Source organism: Schistocerca gregaria, chromosome 8 (genome assembly GCF_023897955.1).
Source record: "Schistocerca gregaria isolate iqSchGreg1 chromosome 8, iqSchGreg1.2, whole genome shotgun sequence".
NCBI classification, from domain to species: Eukaryota; Metazoa; Arthropoda; class Insecta; order Orthoptera; family Acrididae; genus Schistocerca; species Schistocerca gregaria.
Window position 1 is genome coordinate 444,854,303 of NC_064927.1, and position 19,579 is coordinate 444,873,881.

At 43.3% G+C, this 19,579-nt stretch overlaps 1 protein-coding gene across 1 annotated transcript in view; it reads left to right on the top strand.

Moving 5' to 3' along the window:
- The window catches only part of LOC126285235 (serine/arginine repetitive matrix protein 1-like), a 150,679-nt gene extending 141,138 nt beyond the window's left edge, over positions 1-9,541 (top strand). The window contains exon 5 of the mRNA XM_049984533.1: positions 9,296-9,541. Coding sequence (XP_049840490.1) covers positions 9,296-9,541 — 246 coding nt within the window. The remainder of the gene's footprint in view (positions 1-9,295) is intronic.
- Positions 9,542-19,579: the final 10,038 nt, after the last annotated feature.

Sequence of the window (19,579 nt, forward strand, 5' to 3'; positions counted from 1 at the left end):
GATTGTGGAAGTAATGTAGTACCTATTTTCTCCCTAAAATAAAATAATCCATTCGTAATAATTAAATTTATGAATCTACGATATCACTGTCACTGCAACAGCACCTACACGCAAATGTTCGTCCAGCACGAACAGGATAAGTTTTCTTCACATCCTCTCCTGCAGTTTTTCTGCTATTAAGTAGAATACAATTATAGTCACAGCTGTTCCCAGTCATTCAGCAGATTTGCCATATTCACAGATTCTGATTGCTCAAGTAATAAATAAATAATTTTATGAAATGAAAATATTTTCATACGTCATGCATGTTGATCTGCCGTAAATGTGCTCTGTTCTGACTGGCCAAGAACCGCAGCCCGTGCGGTTTTCGAGTTTGACAACTGATGTGTAGGTATTTGGGGTGGTTCGCTTACAATATTACGCGAGTTGCATGGTTTGGACACATCACTGTATTTCGAGAAACTGAGAGCATTTCTGGGGGCGTGGATAACGATTATTCAACAACACTGGTACTATATACTTACAGAAAGATCTCAGAGGGTATTGCTTACTCAATTTTCTCGATCGTAGTTTTTGCATGTTTGAGAAAAGAAACAGGGCAAGTATTTGAGTACAGTTTCATTGCTTTCGAGTTGCACAGTGCGTTTTAGTTCACACACGTGGAATTAATCACACTCGACTAAAATATCTAAGTGCTTTCAGAGTAACATACCGTCGTTGCGTTGTAGTTTGCCGCGCGGGGTAGCCGAGCGGTCTAGGGCGTCTTCCACGGCCCGCGCTGCTTCGCCCGTCGGAGGTTTGAGTCCTCTCGCGGGCATGGATGTGTGTGTCGTCCTTAGTGTAAGTTAGTTTAAGTTAGATCAAGTAGTGTGTAAGCTTAGGGACCGATGACTTGAGCAGTTTGGTCCCAAAAGACCTTACCACAAATTTCCAATTTTTGCTGCAGTTTCCCCCTTTTTTTTTAAAAAAAAAAAGTGCAGCACCTGTAGAGCATGTGACACTCCGTGAGTGATAACGGGAACTGTCTACGATGACAATCATTAAATTTAAATTCAGCAAACTGTTATTCATGGACCCTGGCAGGTTTCCATTCAACATTGTAATGTACTGCGCCCGTTTGTTGCGAGTGTAAAATGGCATGAGAGAGAAAGTAGGTAGTTGTGCCTACGGATTAAATGTTGGATATTCTGCTTGTAATACATAAATGAGAATTGTTGAAAAATGATTTCGTTAAAGCCTGTTCAGATGTTCAAACGTAGGTGTTATGTCATAAATGACTGTCTATGGTATGACTTCGGATTACAAAACTATCGCCATTTGTTTGTCTCCAGGCAATGACGATGGTAATGATAGATTACTCGGCGCCCAGCTTGAAGACATTGTGACATAAACAGAGAACACAATGCCCCTGTACAAAATAACGATTTACTCGGTACGCCAGGCGGAAGTAACTTCGGCCAAACTAATGCTGATATAAATCTACATCTACATGACATCTACATCTACATGACTACTCTGCAATTCACATTTAAGTGCTTGGCAGAGGGTTCATCGAACCACAATCATACTATCTCTCTACTATTCCACTCCCGAACAGCGAGCGGGAAAAACGAACACCTAAACCTTTCTGTTCGAGCTCTGATTTCTCTTATTTTATTTTGATGATCATTCCTACCTATGTAGGTTGGGCTCAACAAAATATTTTCGCATTCGGAAGAGAAAGTTGGTGACTGAAATTTCGTAAAAAGCTCTCGCCGCGACGAAAAACGTCTATGCTGTAATGACTTCCATCCCAACTCGTGTATCATATCTGCCACACTCTCTCCCCTATAACGCGATAATACAAAACGAGCTGCCCTTCTTTGCACCCTCTCGATGTCCTCCGTCAATCCCACCTGGTAAGGATCCCACACCGCGCAGCAATATTCTAACAGAGGACGAACGAGTGTAGTGTAAGCTGTCTCTTTAGTGGACTTGTTGCATCTTCTAAGTGTCCTGCCAATGAAACGCAACCTTTGGCTCGCCTTCCCGACAATATTATCTATGTGGTCCTTCCAACTGAAGTTGTTCGTAATTTTAACACCCAGGTACTTAGTTGAATTGACAGCCTTGAGAATTGTACTATTTATCGAGTAATCGAATTCCAACGGATTTCTTTTGGAACTCATGTGGATCATCTCACACTTTTCGTTATTTAGCGTCAACTGCCACCTGACACACCATACAGCGATCTTTTCTAAATCGCTTTGCAGCTGATACTGGTCTTCGGATGACCTTACTAGACGGTAAATTACAGCATCATCTGCGAACAACCTAAGAGAACTGCTCAGATTGTCACCCAGGTCATTTATATAGATCAGGAACAGTAGAGGTCCCAGGACGCTTCCCTGGGGAACACCTGATATCACTTCAGTTTTACTCGATGATTTGCCGTCTATTACTACGAACTGCGACCTTCCTGACAGGAAATCACGTATCCAGTCGCACAACTGAGACGATACCCCATAGCTCCGCAGCTTGATTAGAAGTCGCTTGTGAGGAACGGTGTCAAAAGCTTTCCGGAAATCTAGAAATACGGAATCAACTTGAGATCCCCTGTCGATAGCGGCCATTACTTCGTGCGAATAAAGAGCTAGCTGCGTTGCACAAGAGCGATGTTTTCTGAAGCCATGCTGATTACGTGTCAATAGATCGTTCCCTTCGAGGTGATTCATAATGTTTGAATACAGTATATGCTCCAAAACCCTACTACCCTTCTTGAACACTGGTGCGACCTGCGCAATTTTCCAATCTGTAGGTACAGATCTATCGGTGAGCGAGCGGTTGTATATGAGTGCTAAGTAGGGAGCTATAGTATCAGCGTAATCTGAAAGGAACCTAATCGGTATACAATCTGGACCTGAAGACTTGCCCGTATCAAGCGATTTGAGTTGCTTCGCAACCCCTAAGGTATCTACTTCTAAGAAACTCATGCTAGCAGATGTTCGTGTTTCAAATTCTGGAATATTCCATTCGTCTTCCCTGGTGAAGGAATTTCGGAAAACTGCGTTCAATAACTCCGCTTTAGCGGCACAGTCGTCGATAAGAGTACCATCGGCACTGCGCAGCGAAGGTATTGACTGCGTCTTGCCTCTTGTGTACTTTACATACGACCAGAATTTCTTCGGATTTTCTACCAAATTTCGAGACAATGTTTCGTTGTGGAACCTATTAAAGGCATCTCGCATCGAAGTACGTGCCAAATTTCGCGCGTCTGTAAATTTTAGCCCATCTTCAGGATTTCGCGTTCTTCTGAACTTCGCATGCTTTTTCCGTTGCCTCTGCAACAGCGTTCGGACCTTTTTTGTGTACCACGGGGGATCCGTTCCATCTCTTACCAATTTATGAGGTATGAATATCTCAATTGCTGTTGCTACTATATCTTTGAATTTGAGCCACATCTGGCTCAAAAGACACTTATTGATTACCTCAGGATATAAAACTTATTTTCTCCATATTTGATCAAAATTTATGTGAAAACAGTGTACAATTTGTGTTTATACGTGAAAGTAAATATAATGTAAGTTTTTACGCCATTTAAACAAGGTAACTATAATTTTTTCTGAATTTTGGATTTTCAGTAATCTGGGTGACCCACGATAGCATTTATTCGGATAAACGATTTTTCACTTTACAACAAATCAACGCTGGCCGAACACCAGAGAGATTTCTGAAAGAAAATAAGCATCATGGAAACATGCGCTCTTGTCATGCAGCAAAGGTTGGTGAGGCGCAAGATGAGGGTGACCATTTGAATGTTAAAATACTCTAATTATACAAACAGAGAGTATGCCTATAATGTTACATCGTCCTGGCTGCCAGCCACCACAGAGTAAACAGGTCGCACAAACAACTTCAGGTGAGAGCATTTCCCACGTGAAACTTACGCTGTACTACTCGTGTTTCGTGTCCTGCATGAGGCTCAAATGGCTCTGATCACTATGGGACCTAGCATCTGGGGTCATCAGTCCCCAGAAACTTAGAACTAATTAAACATAACTAACCTAAGGACATCACACACATCCATGCCGAGGAGGGATTCGAACCTGCGACCGTAGCGGTCGCGCGGTTCTAGACTGGAGCACCTAGAACAGCTCGGCCACTATGGCCGGCCCTGCACGAGGAGAACAGGAATGTACACCCCATTCACTCATGACTACCAATCACGGCTCATACTTTACGGAACAACAGCTAACAGTATATTCCCGCACCCTCAACAGCTGGAAACCAATATATTAGAGTTACCCCTACAGTCTAAGTATTTGAAGAGGGGAATTCTTACGCAGTCTTGTAGTCAGTAAGAAAATGATTCAAATAACTCTAAGCACTATGGGAGTTCACTTCTGAGGTCATCAGTCGCCTAGAATTAGAACTACTTTAACCTAACTAACCTAAGGAAAGCACACACATCATGCGCTAGGCAGGATTCGAACCTGCGACCGTAGCAGCAGCGCGATTCCGGGCTGAAGCGCTTAGAACCGCTCTTCCACAGCGGCCGGCGGTCAGTAAAGTGGCCATAAATTACAGTGGAGCTGGACAACAAGGACGTCCACTGCAACCATGACCCATTCGTCGCTATAACGGAGAAATATATACAGAAAACTTTGATGTTAACTGACTCTGGCTGTGAAAGTCTACAGAATGCAATTTCTTATTTGTCGATGTTCTGTAACCGACATGCCTACGAATTTCAGAAGTTCAAAATGGCTCTGAGCACTATGGGACTTAACACCTATGGTCATCAGTCCCTTAGAACTTAGAACTACTTAAACCTAACTAACCTAAGGACATCGCACACATCCATACCCGAGGCAAGATTCGAACCTGCGACCGTAGCGTACCTTCCAAAATTCACAGAAGTTCTCTTTCGAAACGTGCGCGAAATGGTTCAAATGGCTATGAGCACTAAGGGACCTAACATCTATGGTCATCAGTCCCCTAGAACTTAGAACTACTTAAACCTAACTAACCTAAGGACAGCACACAACACCCAGTCATCACGAGGCAGAGAAAATCCCTGACCCCGCCGGGAATCGAACCCGGGAACCCGGGCGTGGGAAGCGAGAACGCTACCGCACGACCACGAGCTGCGGACATTTCAGAAGTTGGTAATAGCAATTCCTCTTCAGCAAATACAAGCCTGCTTTCCTCAGTATATGCGAATCAGATGACTTGTGTCCAAATATCACTTGATATGGTTCCAAAAGCTCCTGACAACATGAGAAAACGCCTGACAACAAACAAATACGATTCTAAATAGAATGTACGAAAGAACTAGCTTCTCTCCTATTAGCAGTGTAACATAGGTCGCTGGTGGAACGAAGTGATAGTAAAAGAGAGCAGGTCATTCCTGTTTTCAAGAAGGATTGTGAGACAGACGTACAAAACTGATGCTCCATATCTCTGACGTTGGTCTACTGTAGGATTCTGGAATATGTTTTTTACTCGCGTATCAGGACATTTAAGGGGACCCAAAACTCCTCTGTAGCAATCAACACGGGTTTGAAAACAACGATCGTGTGAAACGCAGCACGCTCTTTCGTCCAAGAAACCCAGAAAGCAGCAGCGACTGGCGCCCAGATTGAAGCTGTGTTCCTTGACTTTCGGAATGCGTTCAACACAGTTCCGCACTGCGGTAAGAATCAAAATATGATCGTACGGAATGTCAGATCAGCTGAACAACGGGACTGAAGAGCTACAGTAAATAGAACACAGCCATTCTCAACGGAGAGAAATCCTAAGGCAGTGCTATCGGATCAGTAATTTCCAAAAAACGTATGTATGACCTTTTGGATAACTTCGGAAATGTCATGAGATTTTTCGTGGACGAAGCTGTTGTATACAGAAAAGTTGCAACGCTAGACAATTTTAGCTAAATGCAGGAAGACTTGCAGTGGATCGACGCTTGGTGCAAGGAGTAGAAACTGTCCCTCAACATTAGCAAATGTAACGTGCTGCGCATAAATAGACAGAAAGACCCATTACTGTACGACTTACGAGTGCAGAACAATCACTGGAAGCAATCACGCCCGTAAAATATCTAGGATAAAGAGTATGGGGCGATTTAAGGTGGAACGCCAACACGAAACTAACCGCAACTGAAGCAGGTGCCAGACAGATTCACTGGAAGAATTCTCAAGAAATGTAGTCCGTCCACCCAAAAGGAGGTAGCTTACACCACTCTTGTTCCACTGACACTTGAATATTGCTCGTCAATCTGGGACACGTACGAGATAGAATTGACAGTGAAAATAGAGAAGATCCGAAGAAGAGCAGCTCGTTTCACTACAGGTTCATTTAGCAAACACAAAAACATTACGCAGTTGCTCAGCCATCTGCAGTAAGGGATGCTACATGGTAGGGTTTCTGCATCACAGTGTTGTTTACTCTTAATTTTCCGAGTTCATACGGTCCTACAAGAGTGAACCAATACACTGCGTCCGCAGCTCGTGGTCGTGCGGTAGCTTCCCGCACCCGGGTTCCCGGGTTCGATTCCCGGCAGGGTCAGGGATTTTCTCTGCCTCGTGATGACTGGGTGTTGTGTGATGTCCTTAGGCTAGTTAGGTTTAAGTAGTTCTAAGTTCTAGGGGACTGACGACCATAGATGTTAAGTCCCATAGTGCTCAGTGCCAATACAGGGACTTTGTTTTTACGTAAGGCAGCTAAATATCTCTAAAACGAAGCATCATACGGGAAAATACTCTGGTTAAAAAGTTAATGTTACTAAAGGGTACATTTGTCTGTGCAACAACTTTCCACCTCCTAACCACCGGTACTGCATTGTGCGGGGTCAACTTTTTAATCTCACACACAAACCCCCCACTTTTATTACATGTTCGAGTTTACGGGAAAAATTCCTACCGCTTATTCTAATCATTGTTTTCTATTCGTAGTAGTAGATGGCCCTGTAATGACAAATATCAGGTGTGCCTGTTTATGCAATTAGGATTCGACGCCTTTGATACTACATTTAGTTTACGATGTAAATGTGATGCTTTGTGTTCTAACGGTTAATATTTATATTCTAAATTCAGTTTAGTGTTGCAAATTTGACTGTAGCATAAATTCAGTTTAGTGTTGCAAATTTGACTGTAGCATACTGTTAGCAGTTTAAGTGTCAGCTTAAAAAGTACGTGTAACGTGATCTTAGAAGAACGACGTGGACGCAATGGTTTTCTTTTCCCATCGGTATGCTTGGTATAGGTGAATACCCTTCCCTCACACCATCGAGGAGCTTGATTGTACTGAGTATCAATGCCAGGTGCGGCTGTCTCTATTACTCCACGGACATTTTACCCCATTACGAGGGTTGTTGTTTTGTATTCCACTGGTAGCTGCGTAGCGCCAGTGCGAGAGTTACGAGGGTTAGATGGAAACACACACCGCAACCAGTTACGCTGATGGCGGGGTTCGAGGGCGTCCACCGATATCGAGGATTACAATGGTTTGGAGACTCAAGACAATTAACGCCGTAGGGAACAGAAATCTGCGCTTGTATGTCAGAAATGTCAAAGTCTAGTCATATTATTTGTGCTGTAAAATCATATTTGCTAGACTCAAGTGACGTTTGAACATGAGTATCAACCGATAGAACATCAGGTAAATGAAATGTAGAATCAGCTGCGTCGATTATCAACTGTACAAAGAGGCACACTTCATGTCTGTCGGTTAGAGCCACACCCACCACAAATGCGAAACAAGGTTTGAGTAAACCGCAAGTACTTTTTTGCACAGGAGCCGAATATGCAGTAAAGAAGGGGGACTCCCACTTGAAAATACAAAGTTGATCCGGCGTACGCAGGACTGATTAGGAGACGGTCAGTTCTAGCACAATCAGATATCCACTCGCTAATATTAACTTTTCACCTCAAACATTTTTTTCGTACGATGCGTCGTTTTCGAGGTAGTTAACTGTCTCAAGTTAAAATAAATACCCTGCATGTCGGTAAAAGACCATGATTGTGAAATTAGACAGATTTGAGATGACACGGGAGCTTGTCAACAACTGTTCTCTCCGCCGACAATTCGTGGTCGGAACTCTGAAGGCAGGAAGTAACAGGTGTAAACAAAGTATTCTCCTTTGTATACTAAGATGGTATCTGTTCTTTCGGACATGTCCGACAGAACACATACCATCAGTAACCATGCAGCAGTCCGCAGTTCGTGGTCGTGCGTAGCGTTCTCGCTTTCCACGCCCGGGTTCCCGGGTTCGATTCCCGGCGGGGTCAAGGATTTTCTCTGCCTCGTAATGACTGGGTGTTGTGTGATGTCCTTAGGTTAGTTAGGTTGAAGTAGTTCTAAGCTCTAGGGGACTGATGACCATAGATGTTAAGTCCCACAGTGCTCAGAGCTATTTTGACCATGGAGCTCGTCAGAATGAAATTACAATGAAATGAACACCCTTAGCTGCTTACAGGCGTTGATATACGTCAACGGGGACAGATGAAAATGTCCTTACGGGAATCAGCAACGCGCCGCGAGTAATTAGTATAATGGGCGGGGGCACTAAGAATATGGGTCTCGCGGGAGGCGTGCCAGAGATAAATCCCTGCAGTCGCGCTATCCTCTGTGTCCTCGGTGGCTCAGATGGATAGTGGTCTGCCATTTAAGCAGGATATCCCAGATTCGAGTCCCGGTCGGGGCACACATTTTCATCCGTCCCCGTTGACGTATGTCAACGCCTGTAAGCAGCTAAGGGTGTTCATTTCATTGTAAAGTATTCTCCGCCACACACTGTACGGTCGCTTGCAGGGTATGGAGGTAGCTGTAGATGTGGAGGAGTACTTATCGCTGTGCAGTATTTATTGATGGACTGGATACTTCTTGCTAAGCACCTTATCGAAATTATTTTGTTTATGTCGGTGGTAAGAAAATTACGGCCATGTTGCTATTTTATCACGCGCCATACTTAACGAACGTATAAAACAGTCTCCTATTTGGTGTACGGATCGGAAAACCGAGCGAGGTGGCGCAGAGGTTAGCACACTGGAGTCGCATTCGTGAGGACGACGGTTCAATCCCGCGTCCGGCCGTAGAAGTTTAGGTATTCCGTGATTTCCCTAAATCGCTCCAGGCAAGTACCGGGATGGTTCCCTTGAAAGGGCGTTCTTCCCAGTCCTTCCCCAATCTGATGAGACCAATGACCCCGCTGTTTGGTCTCTTCCCCCAAATAATCCAATCTAATGCATCGGAAACTTCCCCATTATAAAAGTCCAGACGTCGCAGGTTCAGAAATAATATGCTGCGTTGGGCACAGCTGGCAGAAGCAGTTTCCCGCCGCCCGCTCACCTGGCGGGGCTACCGCTGTGGCCCGCAGGCGCCATCAGCGGCGGCTCCAGAGGACCCGGCCGGGCCGCCACCTCGCTACAATAAACAGAACGGCGGTAACAACATCCGTTACCGTGATGGATCTAGCAATATCTGCAGCGGCGCCGCTTGCTTTCTCATTACGGGCGGTCGCATTTCACGGCGGCGCGGCCCACACCCCGCCGCAACACGCTAATATCAGCCCTTCCGGCGCGGCGCGGCCGCCGGCGCCAGAACGCGATTTAGAGGAGCAGGTAGGCCGGCCGCTTGCAGCCGCTGATGGCCGCTGCTAATGAACGACGCGCCCGAAAATAATGGGAAACCGGCGGCCTTCGTCGGACCTCATAAATATCTTAGGCGGCGCAGCGCCATGCCGAGTCCCCCCGGCGCCGCGGCTTACGTCACTCCCCGTCTGCCGCTCAACTTTGACGCTGCTCGTCGCCTACGCCTACTTCCGGGATTCAGTTAATATTTCCGGCGCAGCAGGTATGTGCTCGCCATACCGTTAATTTTCAAACGCCGTACATCATCTTCTCAGAAAGTACCCGCACGTGCACTGTCGGACTGCGCTACTGCTACAAGGGACCGTTACGTACAGCTTAATATAGCGCTCCGAGTGCCACTTCGTACTATCCTACGCCCCTTCCTTCCTTTCCACTTGCTCGTTTCGCCGACGTCCCTCACTCCCTAATGATAGCTACAGCTATCCTGCTTCCACGTAGCAACTATATATTTAGCTAATGTTGTTGTATTGACCTTCTGACCGAAGATTGGTTTGATGGAGTTGTTCACGCTGTTCTATCCTGTGCAAGCTTCTGCCTCTACACAACTGTTTCTGCCTACAGCCAACTGAATCCGCCTGCTGTAGTGAAGCCTTGGTCTCCTTCTACAATTGTTACTCCTACATTATTCCTCAACCGTCCACACACACACACACACACACACACACACACACACACACACCCTCACTATCTCTTCTTCCTTCTTCTTCGGCGATTCCACTCACAGAAATGGTGCTGGTAAGTTCCTATGGCACCAAACTGCTGAGGTCATCGGTCCCTAGGCTTACACACTTCTTAATCTTGAAATGTCCCCTTAGAAAAATTTCTGAATGACTGGGCTGATAAACCTCTTACAATATTTGATTTTCAAACAGCTGAGCAGAACTGAACGTACTCACACATTTCGCTCTTTACCTGTTCTGATCAACACTAAACAGACACACAATATTTTTAGCGTAACGCAGTCTGACTTTCAATAATCCCTACAAAAGAATGGCCCTGACTAGCAATAACCTATACCTTTCTTGAATCACCTACCTCACAAAAATCTTCGTTACTCGAACTACTGCAATACAGCGAGCGACACTACTGCCAGATAAATAAAAGATTCTGACTACTGAAGGCACTAACTACTGATAGCCATACTTAGCAAATGAAAGATTTTGATAGAGAACAAACAAAGTATTTACCTTAATAATGTTCAAAACTCATCATATATATATATCAGTTCATGACATCCAATATTACAAATTTACGGTTTCTGATGGACACACGTCCAGATCGTCCGCTCTCAAAATTCTGCCATCTCTCTCCTCACATCGACCACTGCTGGCAGTTCAGTGTTGGGCAGCTGGATCTGAGCTGCGCAACGCTAAATTTCTTGATGAGCTCATTCGAAAAGTATGCATCATACCTGAAACCAGATGAACTCAAGATGGGAATAATATAATTTCCTCATGACTGAAAGTTTGGTTTAACTAATCAAAAGGAAGTTTTTCCATATGAATATGTGAGAAGTGAATCGACTTTAGTGGACGATCACCTACACTCAATCAAAAGTTTAAAACTTTATTAACAGGTGTAATGGCAACAGAAGTCAAGTGACCACTCCGATTTATTTTAAAAATTTACTTGCTTCCCATTACTGATATCTTGTTAAACTTTCACTGTCTTAAAACTTACTAATAGGATCCTGCTGGTTACATTACATCACCTGCCCTGGCGTGGGATGCTTTGCTGACAGAAGGAATCCATTTTGTTAAAAGAGGCGTTAGATTTGGTACAGTCCCTGTTCTTGCAGAAGTACAGCTGCCGCCATCAGAATCATAGCCAACTATTACGACAAAAATGACAAATCTTAAATCATATACCTTGATGGCAACAGTGCAGTGTTTTCCAGTTTCCGTTTTACTATACGAATTTCTCCAAAGGGTACTGAAAGTTTTCAGGTGGAAAACGTACCAGAGGATTCCAACTTACAGTACATTTTAGAAGTTATCTCAAATATCCCAAGGGTACTCACAGTTCATATTCATATCTATCCATACGTCATATATCCAGAAAAAATGTCACCACCATTCGATGGTAAGAACCAAAGAAATAAATTTCGATCTTTTATGACAAGGAAAACTGGTTTCTTCATTGCAAAAGCGTGACAAAGTGTTTGCAAATAAAACTACTTTTAAAAAATGTTCTTCGAACTTTATGATTTGGACAAGGTCACTGAATGAAGCCATATATTGAGATTAGTGTAAAAAAGCACATGAATGCAGGGAATTATTTCACGAAGAACTTCTTCGAACTGTTGAATACTACTGTGTTTGGAAGAAGCAAGAAAAATGTGTAACAGATGTGATACAGAAGACTAGCAACATCCTGTGAAATCAGTAGTGTTATTCTTTACAAAGTTCAGTCGCCACTGAGCAGAATTAATGTAGTCTTTGATAAACCCACTGCAGTAGGAGTGACAATTTTGGATGTTTAAAAATCCATTTTTCTAACTTTCATTATGTATACATATGAAACACGTTCCCAACACATTTAAAACTGTGACACACAGAAACTAATAGCTTAATCTATCACATTTCATGTGCAAATTGTATGAGGATATCATGGGTGATATCCATACAAGCTTTGATACTTTGGGTCTTCCTGTGAATAAAGAAAACAACATTCCATTTATAAAAAGAAGAAATTGGATTAACGAAAGACAAGCTCCACCGTGATCCTAATACAGCATTTGTTCGTTTACAGCCAAAACTTTATGATGATGAGACAGAATCTGGACTAATAACGTACACAGCAAAGCTTACAAAGCAGTCTTTTGTTAATAGGTCGACCATCGAACATTACAGACAATGTGTGCTGATTGTAAAAGTAAAGAGAACTGTGTAGTACATAATTCAATCAGAGCCACGTATTTTTTCTACAATTAAACAACATAAACTTGGTTTATCTGCACAGCATGATAAACATTACACAGTTGCAGACAAGGGAAATATGTTAGCTTGGGTCCATAATTGTACCAAAAATCATGATGGATGATTTTGTGCAATCAATGAAAATGTCTGGAAAATGTAAATAATATAAATTCCTCATAAATATAAAAAATAATGCGTTTGATTATGTATGCGTGCGTGTGTGTGTGTGTGTGTGTGTGTGTGTGTGTGTGTGTAAGAGAGAGAGAGGAAGAGAGAGAGAGAAAGAGAGAGAGAGGGAGAGAGAGAGATATGTAAACTGTAATTGTATATTGTACTTGTAACTACAAATTGTAACTGCAGTTCACTATCATCTTTGAAACTGTTTTGAATTCACGTACTTCCTTCTGACTGACTAGCTTAAAGTCCTGGAAAATATGTTCTCATTATTTTGTATTTATCTGAATCCAAATATAAATATACTCTTCAGTAAAATCGAAACTTTGTATACTTTAGTTTCTTCATGGTGTTGCTCTGATAGTGAATGTGTGAAAAATGTAAAAATATTGTATAATGTAAACTTTGACTGTCCCTTTTTGTAGCTATAATGTATGCAACAACCTATGCTGAATGATGTATGTCAGTGTGTGCAGTCAATCAAGTGATCAAGTGCATATCTAACTTTCTGCGGAATGTTATGTTTTTTTTATGTGTTGAGTATTTTTTCATTGCAAAGAAATGTGGAAACATCAAATATATGAGAAGTTCAAAACAGTTAATGTAAATACAGCGTGTACTTCCCAATATTTCAAGTTCATCTAATTTCAGGTATGGTGTATACTTCTCAATAAAAGATGTGTTTCTGATCAAGGAATTTCCAACGTAATTGATCAGACAGCAAATGTGTGAAAAAATGCAAAAACGTTAAATGTTAAAATATAGTACAATTTAAACTTTGAATATCCCTTGTCACAGCTATAATGCATGTTATGGATTATGACGTATAATGTATGTGAAAGTGCAAAGTCAACCAAGTGTGCACTTAGCTTTCTTCCTAAGGTAATGTCTTTGTGCTAAAATTTGTAGACTGAGTATTTTTGTTTGATTTTTTTCCTTACAGTTCTTTCTGACAGAAATACTGTTACCTAACACAGTTTTGAACATACCTCAAAATTCAGGTGTATTGTGTGTTTAAGGAATATTTTTTTCTTCTTTTAGAAACAGCGCTGTTTTTAAGTACTGTGATTACCTTTGAATATGGTGGGCTTTGGCAAAAAATATATGCTGCGGTATCACTCGCTGTAAAAGTTTTTCCCGTCACCACCATTCTGCATCTTTTTAAGCACTGTGCGTAAATAGATTCTTTTGAACAGGGTAGGCTTTGGAAGAAAATATACTGCGCTGCAGTTCGGTGTTTCATTTTAACGAACGACAGAAAATTCGTGGCACTGTCATCTAGCATTTTCAAAGTTTCTTTGGAGTGCTACCTCGCATTCTTTTTCTGTTGGTGATACTGTTGTATAACTGGATACTTTCGAACATGACATTAACGAAAAGTTCCCAGCCCCCAGCATTGTATTTTTATTTTAATTTCCCGCCAGTACCGTGCTTTATTTTTAAGTTTCCCGTCCACCTCCATCTTCATGATGTCATACATTGGAGGTCATTAATGGTGACATTGCGCCTAACATGTAGGCTACCCGTCACTACCACTTGCACTTGCCCAGATCAAGTGGTTGCTATCTGGGTTTGTGACATCACTGGTATTGCATACTTCAATACCACAATTTCTGCTGAGATCAATTTTTTTAAAGTAGTGCTAAATCAATATTGCTATGACTCGGAACTTAGTTCCCTTATGAGACATGGGCCGCCATTTCATGTTTTCTGTGAAATATCTGTTGAAACTGATAAGCGATGGTCATTCAGCAGGTGGACCACATTCGGCACAACACGGAGCTATCCTCCCCTCCCCCTTGCATCGTTTGTGTTCACAACATTCCAGCTCGAGTGTAACGTTGCGTCGTGATGAACAACTATTCACTGTGTTTACTTAAACCACTAATTTAACAATTGTAAAATATCCCAGCCTCCTTCCGTATAACAACAGAATGTATAACTTCTTTTCTACCCTACGGTTGAAGCACCTTTAGTCAAATCTCGATATTCCTAGAGAGAGAGGGAAGAACAAAGTTGCTGAAATTCTTTCTTTTATAGAGGAAATGCGTCGCTGTCCCTGTCAACATTGCAGAGTTCTCTCCTGTACGAAACACGAACGCCTGTAAACGTCATATCTTATTATCAAAGGTACTCTCCTTGATGACCCATTTATGGAGAAATTTGATACTAGGCCAGTCTGTGGTCTCCGAGTCCAAACGTTTGATGAATACTCATTGCTGTCAGCTAAGCTAACACGTTCTGACGAGATTGATCACGTCATATCCTCTTATAAACGATTGCTAGCGTGTAAGATGAAACTAGCTGGCAAGTGTCGCCTTTCTAAAGTGAAACGCCACTAAATTTGTTCCGGGTACTCGTTGAGACCAATGTTGACCGAACGGAAAGGAAGCTCTATGCCGCAACGCGATTGCCTCCCCCACGATTTACCGTCCAGCGAAGATGCGTCGCTGCTGGAGGGGACTCGTATTATTCTGGCTGCTCGCTGCACAGATCACATGTCCGCGGTTCGACACCGCGTCGGGGCATTTGCTCATTGAGTAGGCAAACAAACAAACGCTACGGGCTGTTATGAAATACTATGAGTTAATTAACCATCCAATTAGTTCCGGTCATTGCGCTGTGCGCTCTCCCCATCGGCTCCCCTATTTTAGCCGGGCGGAATCTACTTCGCAGCCGAAACAAATGTTTGCGTGTCAGATTCTAATGAAAACATTGATTGCAAATTTGCCCCGCAGGTACCAATCTATAGTCGTGTGCTGGTTGTCCCGACACCCGGGAGCTCCAGCATGATTGGAGCACAACCTGTCTTCTACTAATTACATTGACAGCAGCAGATCTCTACAGCAGTTGGTGATATTTCCTAACGCATTTTTCACTTTCCTGCCTGGTATCTGATGGACCATAGAGAAGAAACTATTTTATTTTTTGAATAGTAGGTCCTACTTCGGGAACGTAGTCATTTCAGGAGGAGATCGTGAGTGTGAAGAGATTCTCTCTCCGTATTTCACCTAGTCAGGTTATCGGAAAAACGTCTAAATTTATCGGAAGACATTTAAATTCGGATGACCTTTCCAGCTGTCTTAATCATTGCACCTGCTTGATCGAAAAAGGCGTTTATAAATACATGTTTTCACAGGATACATTTTACGGCAATGTGTGTCTGCAATAGTTATGCCGTCAACGCCATGTGGCTACCATACACGGCAATATCGCGGTGTGGTTCGGCAATATTGCGGTGTGGCTTGGAAAACTGCCGATGGTGTAGATTTTTGCAGGTAGTTACCATGGAATGATCGAAGTGTTGCTAACGTTGCCCAGCAAAAATATTTCGTATGGATTGGCCATATACGCTATGTGATCAAAAGTATCCGGACACCCCCAAAAACATAATTTTTCATGTTAGGTGGCTTGTGCTGCCACCTACTGCCAGGTACTCCATGTCAGCGACCTCAGAAGTCATTAGACATCGTGAGAGAGCAGAATAGTACTCTCCGCGAATCTCACGGACTTCGAAACTAGTCAGATGATTGGGTGTCACTTGTGTCATACGTCACTCCTCAACATCTCTAGGTCCACGGTTTCCGATGTGATGGTGAAGTGGAAATGTGAAGGGACACGAACAGCACAAAAGCGTACAGGCCGTCCTGGTCTGTTGACTGACAGAGACCGCCAAGAGCTGGAGAGGGTCGTAATGTGTAATAGGCAGACGTCTACCCAGACCATCACACAGGAATTCCAAACTGCATCAGGATCCACTGCAGGTACTATGACAGTTAGGCAGGATGTGAGAAAACTTAGATTTCATGGGCGAGCGGCTGCTCGTAAGCCACACATCACGCCGGTAAATGCCAAAACGCGCCTTGCTTGGTGTAAGGAGCGTAAACACTGATCGATTGAACAGTGGAAAAACGTTGTGTGAAGTGACGAATCACGGTACACAATGTGGCGATCCGATGGCAGGGTGTGGGTATGCCCGGTGAACGTCATCTGCCAGTGTGTATAGTGCCAACAGTAAAATTCGGACTCGGTGGTATTATGGTATTATAGAATCTTCTGCAGTGGTCTGAACAGAAAACTCAGAAAGAGACTCATAAAATGTCTTGTATGGAGTGTTCTTCTATATGGCGCTGAAACATGGACTATGAGGAAAAAGACAGAGAAAGGCTGGAGGCTTTTGAGATCTGGACATGGCGGAAGATGGAAAGAATAAGTTGGATGGACAGAGTAAAAAATGAAGAGGTACTGAGGAGAGTGGGAGAGAAAAGACAATTACTAGATGTAATAAAGAGAAGAAAAAGAAATTGGATTGGGCATATATTAAGAAAGAATGATGGACTGATAAAAACAGTTTGAGAAGGTTATGTAGAAGGAAACGAGGAAGGAAAAGATTCCAGATACTGGATAACATGATGGACGGTACAACATACAGCAGCCTTAAGAAGCAAGCAATGGATCGCAGAAAACGAAGAGGCAAAGGACCTGCTAATATAGCAGATAACTGATGATGATGATGGTATTATGGTGTGGTCGTGTTTTTCATGGGGGGGGGGGGGGCTTGCACACCTTGATGTTTTTCGTGGCACTCTCACAGCACAGGCCTACATTGATGTCTTAAGCGCCTTCTTACTTCCTTCTGTTGAAGAGCAATTCGGCGATGGCGACTGCATCTTTCACCACGATCGAGCACCTGTTCAAAATGCACGGTCTGTGCCGGAATGGTTACACGACAATAAAATCCCTGTAATACACTGGCCTGCACAGAATCCTGCCCTAAATCTAGAGCACCTTTGAGATGTTTTCGAACGCGGACTTCGTAGCAGGCCTCACCGACCGACATCGATACCTCTCCTCAGTGCATCACTCTGTGAGGAATGTGCTGCCGTTCCCCAAGAAACCTTCCAGCACCTGATTGAACGTATGCCTACGAGAGTGGAAGCTGTCATCAAGGCTAAGGGTGGGCCAACACCATACTGAATTCCAGCATTACCGATAGAGGGCGCGACGAACTTGTAAGTCATTTTCAGCCAGGTGTCCGAACACTTTTAATCACATAGTGTATATCTCTGTCTTCGTTTGTATAAAGTTCCCTATTACTCCCAGCCTTGCTTCCTCATTCTCATACCGACAACGCTGCAGTGATAGTCGCGTGATCTGGGCAATGAAATAATTTTACTTTGCCTCAGTTCGAATATCTAAAGCCACTGGACTTGTTTTTTCTCAACAAGAGTTTAGAAGTGAGTGAAGAGACAACTATGGATTTCATAAATGTAACACGTACATGCATGGCTAGAGCTAACGAACATAGTGATAAATATGCAAAGAACACAAACCCGAAAAAGGCCGTTCTCGTGAGGGCCACGATAAAGGCAGGCCGTAGTGCATACGTCAAAGCACGTGACACTGTAGGCCTTACGTGTGCCACCAGGCATTTCCGGCGGCGGCCGATTAACTATTTCAGAAGAGCTTAATAATTTTAAAATGCATGCAATTTCTGAATAGCACATGACAAAACTAAGACCTTTAGTGGGTAGTAATTCAATTAAATATTGCCCTCGCCACGGCCCTGCACGGAGCCGAGCGCTCGTGAAGCGTGGCCGACAAACTGACTAGTGTGCCGTCACAAGTTCCTCGCAGGGCCCGCGGTTTCGCTCCTACCGTCACAGTAGAAGACCTGCAACAGATTTCCTTGAATCTTTATATTAAAACGTAACAATAGACTGATGCCAAGAGGCATATCGATGAAAAATGCACTTTCATGAGTTACACAAAACTTTCACATGAATCAACAGTAGCCGAAAACCGTAGGGTAATAACCAATCTGATCCTAAGCTGGTGCAAAGCCTTTCATGGTGGTACTGATGGTATTAATTGTCAGATCAGCCGGCCGCTGTGACCAAGCGGTTCTAGGCGCTTCAGTCCGGAAGTGCGCTGCTGCTACGGCCGCAGGTTCGAATCCTGCCTCTGGCACGGGTGTGTGTGATGTCCTTAGGTTAGATAGGTTTAAGTAGTTCTAAGTCTAGGGGACTGATGACCTCAGATGTTAAGCCCCATAGTGCTTACAGCCATTTGAATCATTTGAATCGTCAGATCATTTGCTTTCATGATTCAGAACTAGCTGTTACCCACAGCTGCGCTCGCGTATTAGCAGTTCTGTTACGATGGCTTGCGGTAAGTAAGTAATCTAGTGTATGCGTAGTTACTGCCCTCACGTGTCTGCCTGTTTGGGTAAGGACACTTCGTGATGTTCGCCCCATCCCCGCATACCCAAATGTCCCAATGGACAACGATTTGGCACATGCACATTGCTGCTGAGCAGTGCATGCAGAGGGACGTGGACACGAGCATGTTGCTACTAATGTAGCTATACATAACCGAAAGTCTACCTTTTGACTTTCGGACTTGTTTTATGTTCATGATGTAAAAACAAGGTATCCGGTTTCCTACTTCACCTCCAAAGAGGTGTCTTTCTTTTTATTCTTTTTAAAGTAGCCTATGTTCTGCATCTGAGTTCAAGCAATCTCCACACCAAATATTACGAATCTGTTCAGCAGCGTAGTTGCGCAAATGTAACAACACAGTTACTTCATTACACCGAAACGTTATAAAATACGAGTAAAACACAGCAACCAAAAAAAATTTGGTAGAAAATCCGAAGAAATTCTGGTCGTATGTAAAGTACACAAGCGGCAAGACGCAGTCAATACCTTCGCTGCGCAGTGCCGATGGTACTGTTATCGACGACTGTGCCGCTAAAGCGGAATTATTGAACGCAGTTTTCCGAAATTCCTTCACCAGGGAAGACGAATGGAATATTCCAGAATTTGAAACACGAACATCTGCTAGCATGAGTTTCAT